Consider the following 27,889-nt stretch of genomic DNA (forward strand, 5'->3'; position numbering starts at 1 on the left):
CACCATTCTAGCATATTTACCCTGGTTGGCTGAGCACCAAAGTCAGCAGGCTCTGACATGCAGCTCCCAAACACTGTTGCCTAACTACTGTGACTGTTTGTAGTTAAGTTGCTCTTTCTCTTTACTAAATTCAGACTATTAGTGTGGTTTTAATTGCAGTGGTGTATTTTCTGAAATGGTGCAGTCATCTAGAATTTCATCTTGGAAGGAGTTAGCCCCGTGGCCTGATCTAACTGCAGGTTGGCTGTGTTGTCTTCCAGAGCCAGATGCTGAAGGCAGGACAGAGCCAGAAGCACAGAGTCCCCCTGCTCGTCCCACCCCTGTAAAGTCCCTACTCAGACGCATGAGCCACAGGGTTCTGAGACTAGACTTGGGTTCCCCCAGCCCACGTGGCTGCTCCTCACTCCCATCTTCTCCCCCATCTTCCCCAACATCTAATCCTTCCTCTCCTGTGTCCTCCTGGATGCTGCATGTAGCAGGGCTGCGTCAAAGGTTCGGTTTGTCAGACCCAGATCTAGCCTCCCCCCCTTGAGACTCAGCCTCCTCCATGTAACTCGGTACTCAAACATACATCCCCAAGTGACCTGCCCCTGTCCCTGACCCCACCATGTCCCATGCTCAAATCCAGCCTCAGCCCCCGGCACGTCCCTACCCCCCTATACATGTCCCAGGCTGACTCTTGTTTGCAAGTCCCTCATGAACTCCATACTTGTCTTTCCAGTCCTGGTCATTCAGCCACTGACCTAGACTAACTTTTGTTTCCAAGTGCTACATTTATTGTACCAACACTGGCCTCAAAGGACCACTGAGTTCTGTGCTTGATTTATCTTAAGTAGTAGCTAGGGTTGGGTTGGTGTGAATATTTTCAAACTGATATTAAGCCAAAAACCAGTCAGGACTGGTATACCTAATTTTACCAGATGTCCCACTTGACTCAGCAGCCGCTCCTCAGTGAAACATTATGACACCATGTCCTAACAGGAAATGAACATCTGACTTCACGAAGCATTGTTTAGGTTAACACCAGACGTCTGTGTCCACACTGAATCCATAAAATATGCTCTACTGTTACGTCATGTTCACAAACTACGGAGGTATCAGCTGTGCACTCCAGATCAGACTGGAGATATAACCATTTAAAAGACGGGCGAGCAGCCTACTTGCTATCTTCCTACATGTAAACACACGTTTTATGTTGTGATATTTACTACTTACTTACTAAGTATAGCCAACAGCAAGTAATGTTATTTCTAGCTTGTTTTAAGCAATGGTGATGTACCTGTAGGAGCAGCTTCCTGGCATTCTCCATCCAGCCAACAGAAATTGTGTTAAAGTTTTTGTGGTGAAAAAAGTAGGTTTCATATAAATAACTCCTCTTTTCAATTTCATGAATCAGTCAGTCCTCATCCACTGTGGCGCTTTCAAAGCGAACGACAGGAATAAATAGTTACGCAGTGTCTGGCGAAAGTTCAGCTCACACACCTTCAGCCAGTAAGGACAGCTCTTTTGTCGACTTCAAATCCAAATGTTGCCATATTGATGCAGTTTGAGTCTTTTGAAGCTACCACGTCTCCTCTTATCACCTTAAAAAAGTAAACAAACATGGCGTACGCCACTCTCTCCCCTCCCCCTTCTGCTGAAATCTGATCTCTTCCATGTTGCCGACACTGGTCGCACTGGTCACCTTTGTTCGGCAGTAAATTAAACATGACCTGTTGGACACCAGTGACTCTGTTAGTCTGTTTATAAGCATAATATAATATTAATCACACTGTTATAGTGCTTATCACTAACGCAATTGGACTTACGCCCTACCGGACCGACAAAACCGAAAAATGAAATCAACCCAACTCTAGTAGTAGCAGCAGCTTTAAAAATCACAGCTACAAAAGAAAGAGACAGATAACTGAGGCAGAAAGAGGGACATCAAGACCAGGAGGGACAGACAGAGGTGGAGAGACAAAAAAAAGGACCCTGCAGAGAGATGGACGACAGAAACTGAGGGACAGACTGAGTGAAGGACACGGGGGTGAGAAAATGGGAGGGTGAGGAGGCACTGCAGGAAGGAGAGAGGTGTCTGTGTCAGCACAAAGGAAATTGATGGAATTGCTTCATAATGCAGACGAGACACACAAGCACTCACACACACACACACACAAAAGTGCTGTGCATGAGTGCAAACTGGCAAATAAAATGTATTAATTTTGCATCAACCCAAATCGTATACCGTGTTAATTTGTAAACAGCATACTGCTACATTAGAGCTGTTTTCCCCCTACAGTGTAGATTTTATTTTCGGTTTGTTTTGATAAATGGTCCCTGTCATGACCGAGTAATAAAGCAGGGCTGATGAGCGTAATGGAGAATTCATGAGTGAGATTATATGAGGAGGCCTAGAAGCAGGCTAATGTTCCTGACTGAAGTCCTTTGAATTATGAATTTAATAAGTAATTCCTCAAACTGTCAGCTCAGTTACACATCCATGTTGTGTCTTTGCTTCGGCTTGCCTCGCACCTCTGCAGGACCTGACAGCATCCTTCTTACACATCACTCATATTTTCGTAGTCTCTTTTTCCTTGCCTGTCACTTTTGCGTCCTTTCCTCTCAGCACTCTCCCCTTGACCTCCCTCCTTCCATTTCTTTCTCCTCGTCTTATCAGCAGCATTAAGGCACTTTTATCTGGGCTGTGCCAGGGAGGTATGCTCACCGCACCAGGAATAGTAACCCTCCGGGAATTTACTCCTTTGAAAAGTTTCTTATCACCTCCTCCTCCTTTTCCTTTCTTCTCTCTCTCTCCCGGGTGTATATTTGCTGTATTTCTGTCTCTCCTGCCTGCTTCCAGTCTTTTCTTTTACACCGCCCCTGGTTTTTCTCATCGACACAAGTTCACATTGACACACACGTACACTCCCCCTCCTCCCCGTCTTGTATCGTTCTGTGTCAGGAACACCGTGGCACCGGCTGCGTGGTGAACGTCCAGGCTTGTCATCAACAAACCTGACTGTTTCCAGAACAGCACAACCTTTAATGGCTTGACGTTTTCTGTGTTTTTCAAACTCAAATCTTTGAGATGTGTTATATTTGGATACTACAGACAGATTTCATGGATGACCATCAATATTCATCATAAACAAATACAGACTGGTTCTTTGCGTTGCCTTTATGTTACCAGTGCAGTATTTCTCACAGAATGAGACAGGTTGTATGTGTTGTGTAGGATGATCGCAATTTTTTGGGGGGGGGGTGCTTGAATGCAGAGCGAATAAAAGCATTCACTTGACTTTTTATATAACATAATTTTATAACCTAATTATAGATAGTTGTAACTGAGTTTGAATAAAAGTCAGTGGTAAAAGATGACTATTTGTAATTAAGTCACAAATATTGATACAATTAACATTTCCACTATTAAGAAATTTACTTTTAATAAAAGAATTCACGTTTCCACTTGTAAATTAACAAATAAAACAAGAATTAACATTCTGCCTCTTAAGAAATGAATTGTAGATGTCTTTGATTAGAATTGCTACTAGTAAAAATTATACTATGGATATGGTGGTTTGGAATTCTAAATGGTCAAAAAGCAATTGTTGATATCTACAATGACTAGAACTACTACTGATTAAATATTAAAAGGGCTGCTTGCTAATTGTTTGACTGGAAAAGCTTTGAAAATACTTATACTGGGTTATTTTGGAGTTCTCAAGACCCGATACCCAGACCTTGTCTATGGACGATACATAAGACTATTTCATAGACAGATGTATTAGCACGTGCTGTGACCTTATTCGTAGTGCTCCATGTGCACTATTTGCAATTATACGGGTTTAGCAGTACCTACAGTAGTTGTTATTTATGTGCCTTAAAATGACAGACTTTTCTACATTGAAGTTAACCCTTTTAAACCTGAGCAGCAAAATCACAGGGGACATGGCCCAAAAAATAGCAAAAAAAAAAATTGTAGTTGTTGAGTAAAAAGTTACAAAATATCCTGAAAATAATAAATGAAATAAAATGACCTAGAATGACCTAGAAAATCTACTGAAAATAATAGAAATATATGTATTTTTTGTATGTAACATAATTTTAAGTATAAATTATTATAGTCATGAATATATTTTTTGGGACATTTTTGTTATTTTGGGGTTATCTTCCAATAACCCTTCCCTCTTTTAAAAAAAGAGAAGATTTTTGTAAAATGGGATCGTTCCTGCTAAAATGGTCATTGCCTTTTTTACCCCCTATCTTTTTAAAAGAAATCAAACTTATTTACTTAGTTTTTAAAGGCTCATATAGCTTGTAAAAGGCATCCAAGAGCGGCACAAAAAAAGTGATGTTGATCCAGCTTAGAGAAGGTTAATTTTATCCCCCCAAAAATCAGCTGCTGTACCTGAAATATAGATGTAGAGTCAGTGGTACTTGCAACTGTAGCAGTTATAGTAGTAGTATTACTTAATAGCATTCATGTAGCTCCTTGGTGATGGTGTTGTGTCACGTGCACACAGTATCAGGTTTCCCTGACGCAGCGCCAGCCGGGCGACAAGTAGCAGGAAGTAATGGGTTGTTGGTGTCACCGTCGTCATCATGAAGATTATGTTACAAGAAAAGCCAGGGCCTTGTCATCCTGCATCATCGTAATTGTAATGCTTCGTAACCAGGAGAGTGGCTGTCACTGAAGAAGCAGGTGTAATGAGAGTGTTGGAGCAGGTGCATGCATGAGTGGTACAAGAGAAGACATGTCCACTGAAAACTGTGTGGCTCTACAGACGTACACTTGTGCAGTACATCATTCCCATTTTTAGAGCATAAATAAATACATTTCTGTAAGTAAAAAACATATATTCTGTCATATATTTTGTCTGAGAGAAGTCGTTAGTGTCACAGACAGAGATAATGGTGTCATTAGCTGTCACGTGTTGTAAATAGCACTTATTCTGAGCCATTTATGTTAGCTCCTTTAAAGCCAAAGTCCAGAGTCAAAGCGTGATTCATCCAGGGTGTGTGAAGAATAGAGCATTGACGAAGATGATGTGTTCAACCAATGCACGTCAGTCCGCACAAGTGCTTTCCTCTCCTTAGGCAGAGTTGTTGTAGCCCCTTCAGTGTCAGGATAGAGATGCATTAGTTATGTGAGTGTGTGTGTGTGTGTGTGTGTGTGTGTGTGTGTGTGTGTGTGTGTGTGTGTGTGTGTGTGTTCGTTACATACTACAGAGAGTACTGTCTAAGCATCGCTGCATGTGTCCTCACTTGTGACGGTGTGTGTTGGGTTGTCATTTTCTCCTTCGTTGCTTCGTTTCCTTTGCTCCTCACTGACTCCATTCAGAGTGTGGGAAATCAAAGCAGCCCCTGCATAGTTGGAATACCTAACCTGTGCCGAGCCATGGCAAGTGCAGGGCTGGGGATTATGTTTTTATATTCAGGGTTTGTGAATCATGCCTAAAGTATGATACTGACTGATACACTGCAGGTGTGTCTTTTATCATGGTTATAATGTGAGGAGATAAGCTTCGGAAAAGCTGACCAACAGAGCTACTTTGAGACATATTTAACAGCTGTTGGTAACATAGAGTTAATCTGCAGTAATTAACGGGCTGCTCCAGTTATTTAATGTTGTACTTAATCAAAGTTGGGGACTAACAAGAGACAGATTAAAACACAAAAGGACTAAATCAAGCAAAAGAGGCTGAGATATCCAGACTATGTGGTATGGTTCAAGCTCTCAAAACGCTCAATCCTACATTTCCCAATGTGCAACCAACAACATTATTTTCATTTTACATTTTTTATGAGGTAAATGCCTTTTAAATAACATGCCTGCAGTTTCTATCACAGACTTTGACTAAAAGTCTACTCTCCAAGCTAGAGTTCACCCTGAGGACATCACTATGACATAATCTGTTTTCACAGGTGCCACAGTGCTACTACTACCAGGTTTAGTAAAGTGCCTGTACGCTAAACTTGTACTCGTCCAATGTACGTGTATTAAGAGTTTAGAGGATAGTGTCTTTTCTTGGCCTTTTTTTACCTCTTCCAAAACATAGTAGAGAAAAATTTAAAGAAATGGATAAAATATATGTTTGTTTCTTCTAATGTGAGCTCAGGGTTTCCCCATGCATCCATTTATTTGTGGCATCCTGCCACGATTAAAACAGCTGCCACCACAAATAGATTTTCTATTTTTGTAGACAAAGTATTCATAAGAAGTAGGGCTGGGCAATATGATGAAATATATCATCTGATGATAAAAAGCATGTCATTTAATGTGATGCTATATCATTTATTTTGTTTACATCATCTGATAATGCTTTGCTTCTGTCTGTGTGGCTGAAGGGACGTCCACAGAATAAACAGCAAAACAAACAAAACGGAGGAGCTGGAAAGCAATACCTAATGTGGGGATTCAGCTGGGTGCTTCAGAATAAAAGCACCATGGGTTCTGCTTTGATGTATATAATATTAAAAATTCTTTACTATACAATACTTAAGTAACATTACCATAACAGTACTTTATTTGACTTTATACTTTATTTGACACTATAACAGTATTTTATTCAAATTTATTACAACAGTAGTTTATGTAACTTTGTTTTATGGCACTATAGCTACTTTATTTGTAACTTTAGTTCACTTAATAATTTTTGTAGTTTACAGTAGTTTAGAGGAGATTTCAAAATACCGAGATGTTTTTTGTGATTTAGCTTAAAAATATTGTAATATTATTTTAAAGCCATATCACCCAGCCCTATACATTTTGGTTATTCTTTGCACGACTCTCTCAGAGCATTGAGTGTCTCTGTGCTTAGACGAAGCAACACATCAGACGCATTGAAATTAAACTGAACTGTTCATTTACAGTTTGCATTCACTCGCAGCAGCTGCTCCTCTCATTTATCTGATCTGATCAGCGCTGAATGGATTGACAGATTAATTATCCACCCTGTGAGTCACAAACTGCTGCTGAGGAAAAAAAGAACTGATGGAGAGAGCTCCGCCTGTGCTGCGTTCACAGACCTGAAAAAACCCCAAACACAGCTCATGGCGCTGGCGTTCGCTTATCTAGCTATTTAGCCACAGTTTATAAAATGTTTGTCACAGTTGTTATTTCAATGGTTGCAAACTAAAAATGAGAAGCCTGCTTTTGTTTACTATTGTCTGAAATCAAGGACTAATTACTTAAAAAAAATGGAATCTGCTTCTTTTGTTATTGCAAACTGCATATGATGTGAGAACTGAATGCTTGACAGGTGTAACAACAGTAAGGGGAGTATAGTTTAGTTATGGTTGACTGATCTGCATTTCTGAAATTGGTGGATTACCTCTTTAATACACATTTTAAGGGAAGTTATGAAGAAATAGTACCCTTTCTGACTGTGAAAAAGTGGAACTAGTGTTTGGTGGAAGAGTACACCTAAATGAGTTCCTCATGCCTGCATTGCTTTGTTGCTTTGTAGCAAATCTTAAAACAGTGTAAACAGCATCTCTCTTAAGTCTTGGCACTATAAAACCCTCATAGTTGGCCTCTGATATCTTTCAATTAATCATTAGCCAAACCAGCTGCATACCACAGCCATGCTTCATATATTTACTGAGCACAAAGGGAATAAAAGTGAAGCTCTTTATGCACTACATGCACAAACCCACAGATACTGAATAAACTCCCAGCGGCCTAAATAAAAGCAGTGGCCAAACAGCTGTCTCAGCGGCTCCTGTCGAGATATACGGTCTTATTCGAATCAGAGTGTTGGATGAAAAAAAAAATGTGGGTTTACATTAAAGCCACATTTTTCCAAAGCCTGGTAGCAGGTTGCTGCCGTTTTGCTCTACTGGACCACAAGCACCAATTTGGTCAGCTGTGATTATGCATTATTGGTTTTATTGATAGACCACTGATGCTGCTTAAATATTCCCATAATGCATCAGGTGAAATGGCTGTGCATGCATCAGTGCAATGGAAGATAAAATTGGCCCAAATTAGGGAAATCGGTTAATAATAGGATTAAACCATTTATTATTATTATTATTATTACTACTACTATTATTATTTAAAGGTAGGTGTTGCAGTTACCGGATTAGTGGCTGAGATAATGGATCAAGGTCACTTGGTTTTTGGCTTTTTCAACCTAAAACAATATTAAATTAAAAGTTTGAAACCTTTAAGGTCGATTTTTTTCATAATGTGTTTGGGATCTTCATATGAAACTTACCACTCAACAATTAATACCATGAATTACTGTCTTGTGAGAGTCATTGTGGTTTAACAATTTCTTTCTGTGCTTCCATAATGCAATCTATTTAGCTCAGCAACGCTCTCTTGCCATCAAGACGACAAAAAGGAACCATATTGTTGCTATGAACCAGCCATGGAAACAGAATAACTTTGTGACTTGATACAAGTAAATTTGTGTTTATAAAGTTAGCCTGCTACAATGGTTGCAACATAGACTGTATTTAAGATAGATGATGGATTTAGCCAAAATGTTCCGGATATGGTCGCTGCCATCTTGTGCTGGTGACATAATTTGGAGCCAGAGTCTGCACAGTTGTGATCTCTGTGATATTTCAATTGAGATGTTTTAAATTCACATTTGGAGAGCTGTCATGTCATCCATCTTTCTATACAGTTTGCAATGGCTGCTCTTAAAAAACATATAAATTTAAGTGAAAATAATTTAATATGAATTTTATATAACTTGAATTTAAAATTTGTATTATTTAGTCGTAAATCTACACAATTCTCAGAAAAACTGGTAGTTGATATTTTGCTTATCCCTCTTTTTACACACCAAAGAGGGATAGCATACAGTAAGCTGTAGTGTGGTGCCCTGGAGCAGTTAAGAAATCTGATGCCTTGCTTAAGGGTACCATGGCAATGCCCAAGAGGTAAAATTACCCTCCGTTCAGTTTTCGTGAATGCCGAAATTAGCTATAGAGACCGAAATCGTTGTTGTTGGGTTTTTTTTTTTAAACCAGCCTGTAAACATGTTTATTGCCACTGTAGAGTGGTGCATTTTAATGTGGAGGTCTATGAGGATTGACTCTGTTTTGGAGCCAGCCTCAAGCGGCAATTAGAGGAACTGCAGTTTTTGGCACTTTGGCATTGGCTTCATTTTGGCATTGGCTTCATTTTTCAGCCTAGGAGGTTGCTGCTTGGTACTGAGCTTCTGCCCTGTATATTTTAACGGAACGTCTATTTTTATGGCACCAGCCATTTCAAGCTCATTTAGTAGTCTATTATGCTGACAAAAATGTTGACAGTTTGTTTTATCTTTCAGCATTTTATTTTTAGTGTCAGTGGAACAACAGGGTTGGTATTATTCTCGTGCTCTGTGTGTAAATATAAAAGTGGAACCAAAATCAGGTCACTTGTACTTGTACAAATGAGGAACAGTGTGTGTTCATATCGTGTCTTGCCTATAGGCCTCTGTAGCCAATTAGACTGCAGAGATGGAACGCTGTGCGTCTGTGCTTCTAATGAGCTATAATGTTGTGATGGTTTGTCTGGGTATTGGAAAGTGCTGCTGTTTATTAGTGCTCAGGCATCATCACTAACCACAGATAAATCATTAAGGTGTGTGTGTGTGCGTGTGTGTGTAAATGAACACCTGCCTCAGTGTGCTTACATATGTTGTTTTTTGCCGTGTGTGGGCTTACACATGCTGTGGTCAGGAAGCTGCATGCTTATACCATTTGCCGCCAGAACAGCATCTCTTTGCGGTGTGTGTGTGTGCCTGTGAGTGGCCCTGAGGGACCCTCCTATTCTCTTTGCTCAACTATAACTCTGTTGTCAGGTCTGGCCTTTCATATGCCAGAGAATGAGGGGTGGTTTAGGTCAAAGGAAGTCTAGAAAGAGTGAAATTAGATGTTGAGCCTTGTCTCCTCCTATGCGTGACTGCACTGTAAGGACAACCCTTGTATCTGTGATGGAGGGAGACATGCGTGCGTGCGTGCGTGCGTGCGTGCGTGCGTGCGTGCATGCCTGTGTGTGTGTGCAAGTGCTTTGAAACATCCACCTGTGTACCCTTTTTGCATATTGCTTCTCTTTATGGCAGCATTTACGTACATTGCAAGAGTGAGGCATGTAGAAACAACAGTTTCGACAGAACAGCTTGGATGATGAAACTTGCGTTTTAGCATTTTGAATTTACAGAATCTTTCTCATTGGGAGTTGGCCCATAAGTTCAGGACTGGCAAAGATCTAGAAAATGTGTACACACCAGACTCGTGCCTCATGGGAACTGAAACGCGAGACTGCTGCTTTTTCTCGAGACAGTTGATCCTTTGTTTTGGTTAGGGGGACGGAGAGGGGAGTGATGGGCGCGTACCTGTCAGAACCTGAGAGCCTGAATCTTTATCAGTCAGCTGAATGAATATTTTCCAAGATTACTCACATTAACACACAGTTACCCTCAAATGGGGAGACAAACAGCAAAGGGAGAAGTATTCAGTGCAAGACTGCCAGAGCTTTATTTATAGAGCACTTTCATCTAAAAACAGACTTTTACGAAGTGCTGTTAAAATAGGAATGCGTAAAAGGTGAAAAAGTTGAAGACAGCTGATGAAAGATGTTAAAAATAACACAAGAAATAGACAAAAATGTTGGCTGGGGACTGACAAGAAAAAGAATGAAAGTCACGAAGATGTTAATGTTTACCTGCTTGTGTTGTGCTGGTTAACTATTATGGAGTCAAGGTCGAGTTTTTGTCACCCTTACCTAACCAGCCCTTGGTCTCTTGTGGTAATATCAGCCATGTCAGGTTAAAGTCTACAGAAGCTTGACAGTGCACACACTTCTTCCTCAAAATGTACATCACAAAGGGGCAGGGTTTTTAGGCGCCCTGGTGACTCACACAGTTAAAATGTGACCTTTATGCCAGAGTTTCACACATATGGGGTGTCCTGCTATGATAAAAACATCTTCTGCCACGTATTGAGTTTCTACTTTTGGAGCTGAGCTGTTCATTAGGAGCGCCGTTGGAATATATATACCGTTTAATTTTTTTTTTTTTTATAGCATTGCACTCAAGGAGCACAGAGTGTATTCTGGGCACAGACAGAGCAGCAGAACGTCAAGTGCATTGAAAGTGAAACTTAATTTATCTGATCAACTCTGACTGCATTAACTGATCAATTATCCATCTCGTGACTCAAACTCCCCAAACTGCTGCCCATGAAAAAGAACTCTGTGTGCTGTATTCTGTGCAATAACGTCTGATTTTAGAGAGTTGACAGAAGATTAAAAAAAAAATCTTCAGACACACATAAAAGTCTGATTCTAATAATTCCAGTTCGGTATTCTGGACTTCTGGTCTAAATGCGTCTCAATGCATTTGCTCCGGAAAGCATCCTTTGTGCTTCATAAGCATCTGCAGAGGACCTACATCGATTACTACGGCACCATTAATGAAGGGAAACAGTGTATGAAATAAGCTAACTTTCCTGCTCGTCTTTCCTCATTAAAATAACATTTAATGTTGTTTAGACAGGTGGCAAGCATAAAAGTGTCAATCATCACAACCAATTGCAAGACGCGTTGTGCATTAGTTTTGTGTAAATGTAGATACAGTAAAAGAAAATGGCAGTGACAACGTTGTTACAGAACGTTTCACAACACAATCACAAAGTAAACTAATTGATGAAATTGTCATTCTGCTCAGTTCACTGTGTGCGCCGGCATGTTGCTATGAGCACAGGTGTGTTTATGTCAACAAACTCAAGCTAGACAGACCTTGCATGAGTTTCAAAATAGGAATTCCGACTTCAATGAATGGTCCATTGTGCTCTTCCATGTTTTCCAAGGTAGTTTCTTCCAAGTTCCAAGTACAATGCATTGCAGCAATATTCATAGTTCATCACGTGACCTTTTCTGTTATTTCAAACCCAATGTCTCTCATCTAAAATAGAGATAAAAGTGTCTTTTTGGGACTAGTTTGTCATTCAAACATGCAAATTTGCTTTCTTGCTGAGTGTTCCATAAGAAGATTAATACCACTCAATATCTGCTAAATATGAAGCTACAGCCAGGAGATGGTTAGCTTAGCTTAGCATGAAGACTGAAACAATTAGCATGGCTTTGTCAAAAGGTAAAAAATCTGCCTACCAGCACCTCTAAAGCTCTCTAACACATTACTGTGTGTTAGTTATTTGTCAAAAAGTGCTGATGAAGGGCTGTGAGTTAGGCTGAGCACCTGGTTGGCTGCTGTGGCATTTTGCATCAGTAAGACCTGAGGGGAGTTTCGGGGATCAGCGTCTTGTGTGTGTTCAGCACAGACACCCTGCAGCGATGCCTCAGGCTCAGAGCTGCTCTGTAGCAAAGCCTTATATATTCTCCTGAAACTCCATGATGCAATGTAGTATCGGCCCGAATAACCACGTGTATTGTAATTAGTCTAGTACAGGGATAATGGAAAATTAACCAGTTTTTGTTAATGTCTGTCCTCTTTGTGTCTCTCTTCCCTCTCTGTGCTACATCTTTGTCCTCTCTTCCCCTCCTGAACTTGTCTTTCTTTACTTCCTCTGCCTGTTATTTTGCAGAGGAAGCTGATTACACGACGTTTGGCACCGACTCGCTGACCAGGAAGAAGAACACGGTGCTTTCGGCGGTTCTTCTGCGGCCTGACACCAACAGGAAGAAACCCCCAGTGATCATCAGCCTTCCGAGAGACTTCCGCCCCGTCTCCTCCATCATCGACGTGGACATCCTCCCTGAGACACACCGGCGCGTTCGCCTGTACAAGCATGGCCAGGAAAAACCCTTGGGCTTCTACATCCGGGATGGCTCCAGTGTTCGGGTCACTCCACAGGGCCTGGAGAAGGTCCCGGGGATATTCATCTCTCGCATGGTGCCTGGTGGGCTGGCAGAGAGCACTGGCCTGCTGGCAGTCAACGATGAAGTACTGGAGGTGAACGGTATCGAGGTGGCTGGAAAGTCTTTGGACCAAGTGACAGACATGATGATCGCCAACAGTCACAACCTCATCATCACTGTCAAGCCTGCCAACCAGCGGAATAATGTTGTTCGTAGTGGTGGTGGAGGCGGAGGTGCGGCGTCCGGTAGCTCAGGACGCTCGTCAGACAGTGGTGCCAGCTACTACGGCTACTCATCGCATGGGGTCCCTGCAGCGGCTTCCATGCCATCGCACATCATACAGAACTTCCCTGTCGGGGAGTTGGAGAGCGACGAGGACGACGAGGACCTGGTGATCGAGGCGGGGGGTGAGGCTGAACCCATCAGACGTGCCCCCTCCAACTACAGCATGCCCTCGCTGCCTCGCTACGAGCCGCACCTCAACCTCCGCACTGCCTCCACCTCTGCCTCCGCCCTCTCTATCAACGCCAACGGAACCCTGCCAGCCAGCGGCAGCAGCGGATCACTAAGCAACACCAATGCCACTTCGACCACGCCGTCCCCAGACAGAGTCATTGAGAGGCGGAGTCTGGAGGAGGATGGCACAGTTATAACTCTGTAGGCATTCACACGCTTAACACTGGAAACCAGAGAGACAAAAAAACTCAATAAATCACGCTTGTAGGAGTCCTGGATCAGCTGATCGAACCGGGGAACATCCATCATACAGCGACTGTACCTGAGAAGCACAATAAAAAGTGTACATATTAAATCTCGATGTACATCCTAACATTTACACGTCAAACACTGCACTCCATACCTTACAAGCCAATGACAACGCATGTGTGCCATAGCGGTGACCTCCACCCCCTCCGCCAGTTCTGCAGGCATAGAGTTTAGTGTAATTTGATGCCCTCCTCTTTATCTCGAAACCACTACAAACACTTGTTTTTAACCTGGAAATTGTTGTTGCGCTGAGCTTCCACAAGAAGGCAGCGATGAGAAACCCCATCATCAGTCCCATGAATAGATGTCAGTTGAACTCCCGTGAACAAGTTAGTTCCACCTATCGCCACCATTATACAACTGCTGCCCACTCCACTGGTCCACCAAAAATGAATACCTCTATTAAGAAATTAATACGAAAGTAATAAATAATTGGAGAACTACATTACTGTCCTTAACCTTTTGAAACCTGGATCTACATCAATTTTCTTGTGCTGTGTTGAGATGCTCTTCACAAGCTATTTGACCCTAGAAACCTGAGCAAATTGGTTTGACTTCTTTCAAAAAGATGACAGGCAAGATATGTCCTACAAATTTCAAGATATTAGTAAAATGTGACAAGAAACTGACCTGAAAATTTGTTTGAAAAAAAGAGGAAAATTTATATTTATCATAACCATATATTTAAAATTGTGTTAATTTAAAAAAAAATGTGTACAAATTATTTCTCCTTTTTTTTTTTTTTAGGATTTTTTGTGTCATTTTCTTTTTTGTTTTTTACATGTCTTTTTTAAAAAAAGTAATTTCCTGCTTATTTTTGACCATGTCTTGTTAAGTTGTTCATTGCTTTCTATTCATGATTTTCAAAATAATCAAACCAATTTGCTCAAATGTCAAAGTCAAAAGAGGCTGTGGTATGCTCATTTTCCAAGCTAGTGTGAGGGTACTGGTATCTTGTAATAATCAAATTACTAAAATTCAGTTGTAGCTTTCGGTTTTGGTGTGCCATCCCAAGATGTTTAGCGGCCCCATATGGCAACCCTTTAAGCGCCCTTCCTGCTGCACAAAAAACCCACAAACACCAGCTAACATCTGGCTTTTGTATTTAATGGGAAAGGCACCACTCTGCATTCACTCCAGTTTCAAATAACTCTGCAGTAGTCACAGGTATTTATCGATCCAATCAGCAATGTTGGAAATACAACACCCAGGTGGACATGCAAGTTTTAGCCCCTTTAACAGTAAGATGCCGTGATGCGGCACCAGAAAATACCGTCCGTCTCCGCCCAGCTCTCAAACTCCGTTCCAAATCAGCCTGCACCGAGTTTGAAAGAGAGCAGGTAACCACTGTTAGATTTTCACTGGCCTCCATGCTGCTTTCTACTGTATACTAACATGTTTTCTGGCTGCCTGTGACCTCAAACATGACACAACGGTAAAAATACAAAAAGAGAAGGGTGAACGCAGCTCTGCTCTACTGGCAATGGGAAAGGAGTTTATAGCCTATTTTTTAGTGGGTTTTACAATGTTTTGAAAAAACCTGTGTACATGCGCTAATTTCGGTGGAAAAGGGGTATCTGAAAAATTTCTGGGGTCACCCAGAAATGATTCCACCCCACCATTTCAAACACTCTGAAGCAGGATTTTAGCTCAAGCATTTGTTGACAATCTGTGGTTATTTTTTTCCTCATCACCCCACCCCTGCACCACACTCTGACCACCTCCTTTACCCCAAGGTGACCACAGCATTTGATTGGGAAACAGTTGCGGTGTTCTCCACACAATGCCGCACCGCAGCAGTCAACCAAGTGCTGAGATCTGCAATAATACTGTACTTTTTCTTTTCTTTTTTAAAATTTTGCAAGGAGACATCGCCTACAAAACATGTCTGGGTTCTTCGTGTCGGCTTAGAAGCTTTTAACCACGCTGTTAGCTGTCCTTTTTACCTGCTGTGTTAATGACTGATGAGTGAATGGTTGATGATTTCAGTCATTTTTGGGAGCAACTTGTCTTGAAAATTCCCTTTAACACCATGCCTGTGTTTTATATTATTTGAATATTTTGTTTCTTTTTCTTTTTTTACAATACTTGTACCTCACAACTGACTGTATGACCAGTTTCCATCCGACCACTTGGAAGTTGCAAGTCACTCCAGAAAATTGCTCCTAACAGGAAATGAAATATCTTAGAATTAGTTTCATATTTCCTTCATATTGCACTCCCGCTCCTTTCCACGACAAGGGCTATTCCCCCTGCTGCATGTGTACAAATGACAAAATGTGAATGTGATTTAATTTTTGTTTATCTTCTCCCACTTCATTCTTTCTGGGCCGAGACTCGTTATATCTTATCTCAGTGCTGTACAACATATTTATCTCTGTTGTTTTGTAAGGCTCTGAGTTCACTTGGATGTGTCCCGAATCATTCACATATGAGAAGTGTTCTCGCTAGTATTTCTTCACCATTTTCCATTTTTTTGTCTTCATTCTCATTGAATTCAATTATTGTTACACTGGGATAAAATATAGCGCAACATCTGTATTCAGAATGCTACCAAATATTGACTTTGGGACTAAATTGCAGATCAATGGCTGGACTACAAACACTGTTAACACATATAGCCACAGTGGTGAGTTGAAATGAGTGACACATACAGTGACAAGAGAGAAACCACCTATATTACAAAAATAAGCCCTGGTCAGACTGAGTCATATTTGAACAAACACACATGCAGGTACACTGGGCACAAACTGATTGATGCAGGGTGTTTGATAAAGGTGAGGCAGATCTGTCTTATGTACAGAATGTCTTGGTATTTCCATCGAAACAGTTGCTTTCTTTGAGAAGTCCCTCAAGAGGCTGTTTAGAACTTCGTTTCAGTAAAAACTTGTCTGACAGATCAGGCCCAAACTTTAAAATTCAAATATAATTGTTGTGTTTTTACTGTAAAGCTGCACTATGGAAAAACAATGTGACACAAATTTGTGATTTTGGACAGTGTAAATATGACAAGTGACTTGACTTAAATAATTTTTTGGTAGTGGACCTAGTAAAATTAGGCCCTGTTTTGCCATGCTTTTGTGTCAAAATTGAGATAACAAGTTTTGAAATTGGTCCAGTACCGACATAGGTGGATTATGAAACAATGGGCTCCTGGGCCTGGATGCATAAAAGGCCCCCCTACATCCTCCACCCCCCTGTCCGGTACAACATGCTGTTGTTTCTGCCTTTTAGATTCAATAACAGCAGTAATACACCTATTAGGTTTAAGAGAGACCACTCCAGCTGCAGTGGTGAAAAGGGCTGCAATTTAATCTAATCCCTATAGGCAACTGTGCACCAACAATTTACATCCACTAGAGGACAGACTCAGATTGTTTGAGAAGTGTCTGAAAACATTATGGAAAGCACCCTACAGTGAAATGAATGTTTTAACTAAACTTTCGCTGATCTGTTCATTATTGTGACCAAGCCTCGCTCAAGGAGAAGTCTTGTTCTGAAATGCAACTTTTTGAAAACAAATTTTTGAAAAGCTTGGGAAAATATATATATATAAAAAACCCCTACATTTATAATAGTCAAAATTATAAATTTGAATTGTTTTGTAGAACTGTTATTATTTTTAAGCACTTTCTATGAGGGTTTTTTGTTTTCTTGTTTTTCCTTTTTTCTTTGTATTTTTTCTAATATTTAATTTCCTTTACTTTTTTTTAAAACAGATTTTTATGCCAATGCTAATTTTGGGGTCATTTTGTCTTAAAATTTCCATAACCTTTTACCATGTTTTTGAAAAAAAATCAGGCCAATTTTTCGGGTTTCAAATGGTTAAAAATATTAAAGTTTTCCTCTAATCTAAACTCACCAACAAAATTTCATAGTGCAGCTTTAACATGTATTTGTGGACTTCTTGAACTTGAACTAATTTGGTAATGAAATCCATCAGAAAGGTGTGCTCCCAATCACATGCCATGAAACACTCCACAGAAACGAGCTTTAGTTTTCTGTTCTTGAAACAGATCCATAACAATATTGGAAGTATGTATCCATTAACCCAACATGCTGCTGCTGACTCCCTCCCTGAAGTGAGAGCAGACGTCTGTTATTTCTCTTATTGATTTTCACCATTTGCTCTCTCGTGAAAAGTGATAACATAGACCTTAGCACGGATTTGAGCTCACTTGCTCAGACATTGTGTGTGTGCGCGTGCACACACACACACACACAAACGGGCACTCTCAGTAATGTTAATGGCTTCAGCTGAATCTATGTGCACTTGCTATGAGACACAGTACGTTCATACAGACCACCATCACACTATTGTAGTTCTGTTTATTGCTGAATATCTGCTGAGCCTATCAGACAGTGAATATCTATGACTGGAAACCAACACACAGGCCATGTATGTGCATCCTCTATTGTATTTCAAGCTCCATGTATAAGGTACTGTCTTTTTGGCCTTTTATGGTACACAGAGAACCTGTGCGTTTCTCTTGTACTCCATTCCCGACATTTAACAGTCATGAACGGTACTCTTGAGTGGAAGACTTTTAGAAATCAATGTTAATTTATTTTCTTAATTTCTAACTCTACCACAGGACACTGGGATTGTAACCACAGCGACATTGTTATTTATTCTCTAATCATGCGTCTGCATATTTTCTTCCTTTGTACACATTTTATGAGTTTATTTTTTACAACTGATAATGTTTTTTGTTTATCCGTGATTGTTTTGGTCGTAAATCTCATGGTAGATGTTATAATGCCCTATAGGAGATGATTTCAGTAGGTGATTTTACTGTTTTGGCTAAAGCAACAGGAGAATCTGTGCAAAAACGTGACACTATTTTTATTTTCCATACTGTGAATTACCAATATTATGTTGCGGAAGAGAAACAGTTGTATTAGCTCAACCTCAAAACAGGCTACTTGTTTTGCTTTGGCTTTTTTTTTTTAAGTGATTGAGCAATGATTTTTTGCTTGCCAGATAAATCCTATGGTATAGATTTGTAATGAAGATTGTCAGTATTTTCATATCGATGCTATATATGATGTACATTTTTATCCCATTTAATGAAGATGTTTTAAGATTCAACTGGAGATGTATGAATTATAGATGTACACCTGTAATTGCTGACTGGAGGAGCTGGATAAAATAAACTAATATGTAGCAATCTTGTTTGTTGTCTGTCAGCTGAAACAGCTGAGAATACATGAAGTACATATAGTAGGGGAGAACGGGGTTAGTTGTAACACTTGACTTTCATTTGAATCCCTCAAAAACTATCCTTAATAGATTCCCTTTCAACTCTTGAGCTTTTTCGGATAAAACAATATGGACTGTAAAATATGTGTTGTGCACTTGTGACATTCATTCATTCGTCACACACAATGGTATCGGTTATCCTTATGCTATTTTAATGGGAATAATTTTTTTCAGTGGGTTCGGGTTATGGCTAGGGGGACAGAATCGCAATCTTAAAAATGGATTTAAAAAAAATCATTCCTATAAGTGCACTTTTTAAATCCTTTTATAACATTATTAAAACAAACAAAACAACAAATAAAACATGACAACTGACCCCTGACAGAATGTGAGAAGCATGCCCAATTGTGATTTTTTTTTAAGCTAGCGGCTAAGCTAACAACCACATGTTGTAGCCTAGGTAAGAAAAGCAACCTTAAGTGTGGCTCTCTTTCGCTTGAAATGACCCTGTGGGTGACCTCTAACCCCAATTCTGAATATTTCAGTGACATTTTTTTTCACAAGACTCTCTGGGGAGTGAGATCTAAAAAATGTGATAACCACCTGCATTCTCCGCTGAATACAATGCACACTGAGCAAAAAAACTGTGCAACACTTTTGTTTTAACTCAAGTTATAGATTTAAGACTGTTTTGCACTCAATAAATGTATATCTCACAAATTGTGCACAGTGATTTCTTAAATTGCATGTTATTGATGATCCATCCACCTGACTGATGTGGCATGTCAAGATGCTAGTTAAATTGCTAGTTGTCTGGATTGACATTGTTTTTCTTGTGCTGAATCCAGAAGCCTTTCATAAGCTTTTAAACCTCTGCAACCTGTGAAAATTTGTTTGATTTCTTTTGAATGACATGTAGAAAATACAAAAGAAAAAAAATTAAAAGGTGACAAGGCAGTGACCTGACAATTAGCCAATTAGCAGAGGGGGATTATTAGATATTACAAAAGAAATAAAAAAAGACAAGTGAAAATCTTCCAGAAAACTTCATAAATAATTCTTAAAATTTTATATTAAAATGATAAAACTATTGGATTTTTTTTTGCACTTTCTGAAAATCTATTTATTTAGTCTGGCTTTTAATTAATGTAATTCTTGTATTTATTGCTTTACATCAGTTCTCTTATTTTGACTCTTTCTACTGGTCTCTGCTTTTATTACCATACGTTTTGAATATCTAATCTTGTTCGTTGTTCTTTGTGTTGCATTTCTTTTATTGTGAATCACTTTAAGCTGCATTACTTGGATAAATAAAGTTTACTATTATTATTACTGTTATTATTATTATTATCATTATCATTATTTTTCGTCTTCTTCTTGTTATTATTGTTATGTTTTTGAAATATCAAACCAATTTGCTCATGTTTCAAAGGGTTAAATGGGGGTGTTCCTGTGATTTCATTGTAGTGTTTTAGTGCCACCTGCACGACATTTCAAGAACTGTTTCTTTTCCGTGGGAGCGCTTGTTTTGCCACAGCGGAGAAAATTTTGAACTACTGCTTAACTGACATGGCCACGTTTAAAGCTCCTCTAAGGTATATGTAACCGCACAAGTTTTACACTGTTGGCTTTAGTCGGGGTAAACATTTCGGTGAGTTAACTATGCGCTCATTTAACCCGGGTCGGGGATGCTGCGTGCTGCTCGCGGTGCTGTTGTCAAAACCCAGACAGCTGAGCGTCACGTGACGTGACGTGTAAGCAGCATGGCGGCGCTGAGCTGAGGTAGCGACCCGACTGGACTGACACGGATAGCCTGGCTTTTCGTTAGCTTTCCTTGTCACCTGCTCACTCGCAGGGCCGGGCCGAAAATGACGGCCTGAGAGAGAAGCGGTAACAGGGACCGAGAGATGCAGCAGCAGCAGCAGCCACAGCAGCACAACTCACAGTCGAAGGCAGAAAACAGTAAAACCAAGAGCATGTTTCTGTCCCGGGCGCTGGAGAAAATCCTCTCGGATAAGGAGGTGAAGAGGAGCCAGAACAGCCAGCTGCGCAAAGCCTGTCAGGTGGCGCTCGGTGAGTGTTTTTGTAATGTGCTTTGCCGAGCTTTGTGTTTTATTTCGTGCTTCAAGGAAACAATTCGGTCGTGTCTGGCTCGTTTGAGTGAGAGCTAACGTTAGCATTAGCTTCTAAATGGCCTCCGTCGTCTATACAGCTGTCCGTTAACGTTTACAGTTGACGTTAGCTAAATGTGTGTTGGCATCGCTTTCACATCATATTTATTAATTCAGTTACCACCCTGCCTCCCCGCTGCACCGTCATTACTGCCAACGTCGACAGGTAAACAAGCTAATGGGTAGCTGTGGCTAGCTAGCTGCGGCTAGGTTAGGTAGCTAAGCAGACCAATCCGTGTGTTGTACGTAGCACTGTCACCCAGCCAGACAGCCCAGTCCTGCTCTGCACCCAGGCACACAGGCCACCCAACTCCAGGATCCTCTGACGCCCGTGCTGCTCCATTCAACACAGTCCCGTATAGTGTTACACAGAAGTTCATTGTGATTTGCTGTTTATATGTCAGCTCGAGCTGCTCGGCCTGTTTGTGTGCACCCACCTCAGAGCCATACTGTTTGATGTGACAATTAAAAAATAACTGGTACAGAGGCTTCAAGAGCTTGTGATGAATAGACAGTGGACTGGTGCAGATTGGATACAGTTAGTTTTTATTTGAGGGTGTTTTTTGCACTCTCAGTGGGAATGCAGGTGATTGAGAAACTAGCAAACATGAAGAAGTTCACAGTAACAGGAACACAGAATAGCTTGCAAAGATATAAATGTCACTGAGAGGCGGGCAAACAGATCTGCCTGTTTGAGCTGCTTTGTCTGCTCTCGGTCCCTGTCTGCCACTGACACTCTCTTATTATTCATGAGACCTGAGGAAAACATGACTCCTTTTTGACTCCTCACACTACATATGTAGGTTGTTTGGTGTGTTTTGCATGGTCATTCTGATTGTCTGGTGTTTTGGTAAACGGTGTGCAAGCTGAACGCACATCCCATCTTTCAAATATCAAAATTGTTATGGTGTGGATTGCAGGCCTTTGCATCTGTTGCAGGGTTCCCACAGATCCTTAAAAAGCCCTAAAAGGCACTGAATTCATTCATCTGAAAATAAGGACTTATTTGGTATTAAAATGACTTAAATTAAGCTTTAAAAGTGCTCAGACCTGGGAAGTAGGATTTTATGAATCATTTCTTTCTGATGTCACATTGGTATATCTCAAAATAACTGATAGCATCGTTGTAGTAAGTAGTAAGTAATGTAATGAATTCCTCTTTTTAAACTTGTGATGAAGGGAATCCAAACAGTTTGATCTCGCATGCAGAGTGAAAAACATAAAACTACCAAGAAAACTGCGCAGATATGCCATATATTTCCCACTTTGGTTGATAAACCAAATACATTCTTTTCTATAATATCGTCATCGTCTTTCATGTGTTTCACTCAAAGTATTTTTTTTTCAACATTTGACACAGATTAACAAGGTTTTTCAATGGAATATATTGATCTATATGTGATAACATCGATTATTTTTGTTAAATAACTTAATAGATTTCTCTTCGTAAACTGGTCACGATGTGATTCCAAGCAGTTGAATCTCACATGCAGAGTGAAAACCCCCCCCAGATATTTCAAGTGCCAGATATTTTACACTTTGGTTGGTAAACCAAATAGATACTTTTATGATAATATAATGTGTTCATTTTCTTCCATGTGTTTCACTCCAAAAAGAAGGTTTTTTTTCCACATCTGACACAGATTAACTAGCCTTTTCACTGGACATAAGAAATGTTATGTTTTATGTCATAATTAACATTTGAGCAAAGAAATTGTCCAGCTTTAATTTTGGTTATTAGAAAATGTGTCTTCATTCAGAGTGGCATTAAAAAAGCCTTACAAAGCATTAAATCTTACTTGTCCTGAGCTACAGGAGCCCCGTGTTGCCTCCATGATGAATTGGGCGTACTTTGGAAAGAGAGATTAGTTGCTAAAGGCTGTTTTTGAGTGAAATGCCAGAGCTTAGCCAGGTGACTAAATAAAAAGATCAGGAGGGTTATTAACGTTTTTTTTCTATATTTAGGTGCAGCGCTTATTTATGGAGAAAGCAGTTGAGCTCACAATTGTATCACATGAAATGACGCGTCATGCATTCCTGGCACTCACTTTAAATATATCATTGCTATTATGGCGATTGCGACATTTGTGGTGAATGTTGCTCAAGCTGATTTCCTCGCTGTAGACGTGTGAGTTTGTTAGAGTCGAGTTTAGCAGTATTAGCTGCCACATTGTTTGTGGTTGATCTAGTTGGTCACCTCTGGCTGACTGTACATCATTTCTCTCTGTTCCCGGCTGGGTGGCTGAGTAGAGCTGCGGTGAATAATCGATTAGTTGTCAAGTATTTAGGGGGAACTTCACCTATTTTCAAATTCACACGTTATTCCTATGATGTAAGGCAGATTGAAAATATTAGTAGAAATGAACAACTCTCCAACATCTAAAACCATGAGTGCTAAAACTCTGGAGCTGCTCCACAGACGATGAATAATGAAAGGTGTTCAGATTTTACCTTAGTCATTTGTTTAAGGTCCACACACTAGATTAACAGTTTTATACCACACAATGTAAACTACATGTTGGCTTATGCTGCCTTTACCTGCTCCTCAGAAATATTGTCTTTACTCTATTTACGCATATGAATGCAATGAGCACATTAACAGCCCACCAAAGCCGTAGTTTGATGACACCTGAGTTGCAGAGTTTTGACATTTGTTTCAGGGCAGCAGAAATGTTGGAAAGCATGGAAACTGTCAACAATTGACGATAAAAAATGGTATATTGGTTATTTTTTTCTTAGAAGCTATCATTTAATTTTAGCAGTTGCACATTTTAGTATATGCATTTTTTTAGCCGTAGCAAGCAAGCAAACATTTGACCAGAAAGTATGCCATATGTGATATGTGATTGCTTTTGGTAAAAAAAAAACAAAAAATCAGCCACGAGAAAACACATTTTTCTACCTTTAACGTCTTTGTTTGTAGATTTTTTTCCGACCAGAGCACTTGAGTGTGTGTATGTCGTAATTACTACTGCACAGCTGGGAAGCACAATATTTCCGAAAAAGCGCATGAAGGCAGCATTAGAACACAAAGACATATTGCATTAAAGATCATTTTGGTATAAAAAGAGAAAAAAGCAATTATGTGTCCACAAAATCAGGCTCCCATTCATTGTCTGTGAGCTACAGACTTCATACTTGATGACATCACAAGTTTGAGACTTACCTCTCTGGTTTCTGGCTTTAAGAGAGAGCAGCTCATGTTCACAAATATTGATTGAACTTCACTGGACCATAGAAATAATATATTTGAATTCTTAATATCAGTGTCGTTCTCCTTAAAAATCACTGCCTAGTTTTGGGTTGTTTTTTTTTTTTTTAAGAAAAAAGTTAAATTTATCTAATTCCAGCCTCTTAATCTTGATCATTTTCTGTTTATTTTTATTCCTTTATGACAGAGGACAGAATATCTTTGGTTGGGGACAAAACAAGACGTTTATGGATAATGTCATCTCGGGCTTTGGGAGACATACATAGACAATTTTTTATTTATTTTATAGATCAAAACAACTAATCAAGAGAATCGACAATGAAAATAATAGTTGGTTGAATTTGTATTTGGTTATATGTATGCACTAAATGGTAAATAAAGGGTAATAAAGGCTATAAAGTACATTACCATTCATCCCAGAACTTGCTAAAATCAATAATTAAAAAAGCGCCAAAGTTAAAAAAAAAAAAAAAAAAAAAAGAAGAAAGAGTTAGTTGCAGCCCAGTATTGTTTCTGTAGCTTTGTATAGATTAGCGTGTGATTAAAAAGTATGAAGAAATGAAAGTAGATTTAGTGAAAGAAGCTTGCAGCAGATGGGAGTGGTGATGCAGGGGTTAAAAGAAAAAGTAAAGATCTGAAGGAGGCTGTGCAGTTGAACCAAATGTGATTAGAAATAAAATAATCGAGGCACTCTCAGATTAAATCTAGCTCATTATACAATAGTATACTATGAAAAATTGAAACAAAACATGTCCTGCTACAGTCTGAAATGTAACTGTGCCAGTAACCCCCAGATCTACAGTCACATCGCTGATGGGAGCTGAAAAGGGTCAAAGTTCAGACTTCAGTAACATTTCATCTCTTGTGTCTCCCTCCACAGATGAAATCAAGGCAGAGCTTGAAAAACAAAAGTGAGTATTGTTATGCGTGTATCTTTTTCCCTGAATGACTGAATGAATGAAAGCACAGCAGCAGTTTGCTTTTCTTGTGAGGCAAGGTTTGCCCTGCAGCAGTCTGCAGTAAACTCTGCTGCTCACTGTGATTTGCAACCAAGGTGATCTGCTGCTTTTATAACTGCTACTTAGGAGTATATCAGCAGCACTTCAAACAGCCTTCAGGTAACATAACTGCTGCTACAGGCAAGCCGTTATTAAACGTTATGCCATTATTTAACAATCTGAGGTTTAAATGCTCCATAAAATTCAGCACTGTGAAAATATAAATGCACAGTTAAATGTTTTACACAGCACTAGGCGTTAATTGTCAGTGGGACTCTGTCTTCACAGAATCAGTGACCTCTTTTCAAAAACTTCTTAAAACTCATTTTTATCCCCTTTAACACCTGTACTGTCATCCGTTTTCTTGTTCTGCATTTAGACACCTTTCACAAGAGTTTTAACCTCTGAAACCTGAGCAAAATTAACAATAATAAAATTTTCCAGAAAACCGTATTTACAATTCTCTTAATTATATATTAAAAATTATGTTATGGTAAGCAAGGACAGAAAAAATACAAAAATTTTAATAAGAAAGAAAATTATATGATTTGGCACTTTTTTGGCAAGAAACCAAGCTTAGGTGTCAAAGGGTTAAAGACTTGGTTTTATGTGAGGTTGTCTCTTTTTTTCCTTCATCGCTTTTGAATTTATCTTTTAATTTTTTCTTTTATTTTTTTAGTCTGTCTTGATCCTGCTAATTATTATACTTGTTAATAATAATAACAATAATACTAATAATAATGTTTTCTGTTTATGGCCTTTATTTTGCTATTGTATTTTCCTAACACGTTTCTGCCTCTAATTCCGCCTTAACTCTGGCCTTTGTGTGACATTATTGTTTGGCTTTTATTATTATTTTGTATTTTGTCTGGGGTTTCTTGCCTTTTCTTTGTTTGCCAAAGAACTTTGTAAATGCTGTTTTTAAATGTGATATATATATATATATATATATATATATATATATATATGTATGTATATATATATATGTATATGTATGTATATAAAGTTATCATTATTATTATTATATCTAGCTCACACTGCTGTTTGCGCTCCTCCTCCCTGCAGGGATGGCACAGTGGTTCCACCTAGAGCCAACTACATCGAGGCTGACAAATATGTGCTGCCCTTCGAGTTGGCCTGTCAGTCAAAGTCCCCCCGGATAGTTAGCACGTCTTTGGACTGTCTGCAGGTCAGTATTCACTGCTACACACACACACACACACACACACACACACACACACACACACACACACACACACACACACACACACACACACACACACACACACACACACACACACACACACACACACAGGCTATACTGGCCATAAGTTTTTCTGCTTCCTCCACGACTCCTCTCCACAGCAGGTATTTTTTGGTTGAATTTCCCACTTAACGGCTGCAGGAGGGAGATCTTGTTCCACCTGTTTCACACTCCTGACATTCACGTGGAACAAAGGCTCCACATTCCACGCACACAAACACACACTGCATTCTTTCACGTTTCAGTAGCTTTTCATAGCAGCTACATTTCTGTGTTCACATTAGCTATAATACGTTAAGTATATTAATTGCTCTATTAAAGCTTTGAACTCTGAGCAAATTGATTTCTGTCAAAAAAACTGTAAAGGCTTTTAGCAACTTGGCAAGATTATTATTATCATTATTATTTTGGAAATTGCAAGACATTAAAAAAATTAGAAAATTTAAAAAAAGCTTGGGAAAAATTTCCAGAGAACTGTGATTATCATAACTATGTATTTAAAATTATTATAATTTGAAAGCCTTTTTTGCTGATCAGTTCCTTGCTTTTGTGTTTTTCTTTTTACTTTCTTGTTTTTTTTTTGTTTGTTTATGTGTTTGATTTGGGGTATTTATTTATTTCTTTATTTATTTTTACATTTATTTACTTGTTCTTATTTCCAGCTAATTTTCTTTATTTAAAGTGTGCACTATATTTTTTTTTTTGTAATTCACATTTTATTGAATTTTAATTTTTACAACAACAAATACAATAAAACAGAACAAATTGGCAGGTTCCAGCAGGCAATGTCTATCACCAATTATCTAAAATAAAAACTGAGAGGTTCAACAATAAGGTTTGAATAATGGGTGTTCAGTAGGTGTGGTATAAGGTAGTTGCAGGTTCTCAAAGTACTAATTAATTATTGGCTTGCCAAGCCCCAAGGCATCAAAAATCTTAAATTTTACTCTTCGAGACCTGGAACCACCCTGAATACTATCATATCAAGTCACATTGACAGGTAAATATTTACTTTTCAGTTTCCTGTACATACAAAATTTCTAAACCTTTCCCATTGTTCATTAGCAGATTCATTCCCACCGTTCAGTCTCATCAACATTTCTTCACATGCAGCCGTTTCCATCATTTGAACTTTCCACATTTCCATAGTTGGGGTTTGGGGTTCTTTCCAACACCTCAAAATCAGACGAGCACAAGTTAATAGAGCAGATTTTAATATTCGATATTTAAATTTGTTTAAATTTGGTACTTTTGTTCTGTCCCCAAGGAGACAGAGCCTTGGTGAGATTGGAAGAATACATCCTAGCCAATTCCCTATTACCTTCAAAACGTTTTCCCACAATGGGAAAACTTGAGTACATTCCCACATTGCGTGTAGATATGTACCACGTTGTGTTTTACATTTCCAGCATAAGTCATCATTTATTAATTTCATTTTATTCAGTCTAGTAGGGGTATAGTAATATCTATGT

The 27,889-nt window shown here is 39.3% G+C and overlaps 2 protein-coding genes across 2 annotated transcripts in view; both read left to right on the forward strand.

The window, feature by feature from the left end:
• Positions 1 to 19,493, forward strand: part of pard6b (par-6 partitioning defective 6 homolog beta (C. elegans)) — a 30,718-nt gene extending 11,225 nt beyond the window's left edge. Inside the window, exon 3 of the mRNA XM_042491845.2 lies at positions 12,532 to 19,493. Coding sequence (XP_042347779.1) covers positions 12,532 to 13,466 — 935 coding nt within the window. The 3' untranslated portion in view covers positions 13,467 to 19,493. The remainder of the gene's footprint in view (positions 1 to 12,531) is intronic.
• A 1,017-nt stretch (positions 19,494 to 20,510) lies between these two features.
• The window catches only part of arfgef2 (ARF guanine nucleotide exchange factor 2), a 44,104-nt gene continuing 36,725 nt past the window's right edge, over positions 20,511 to 27,889 (forward strand). The window contains exons 1-3 of the mRNA XM_088082588.1: positions 20,511 to 20,846; positions 25,036 to 25,066; positions 26,219 to 26,342. Coding sequence (XP_087938714.1) covers positions 20,681 to 20,846; positions 25,036 to 25,066; positions 26,219 to 26,342 — 321 coding nt within the window. The 5' untranslated portion in view covers positions 20,511 to 20,680. The remainder of the gene's footprint in view (positions 20,847 to 25,035; positions 25,067 to 26,218; positions 26,343 to 27,889) is intronic.

Source organism: Plectropomus leopardus, chromosome 9 (genome assembly GCF_026936395.1).
Source record: "Plectropomus leopardus strain MGB_pleo_1.0 chromosome 9, ASM2693639v1, whole genome shotgun sequence".
Taxonomy (NCBI): Eukaryota; Metazoa; Chordata; class Actinopteri; order Perciformes; family Serranidae; genus Plectropomus; species Plectropomus leopardus.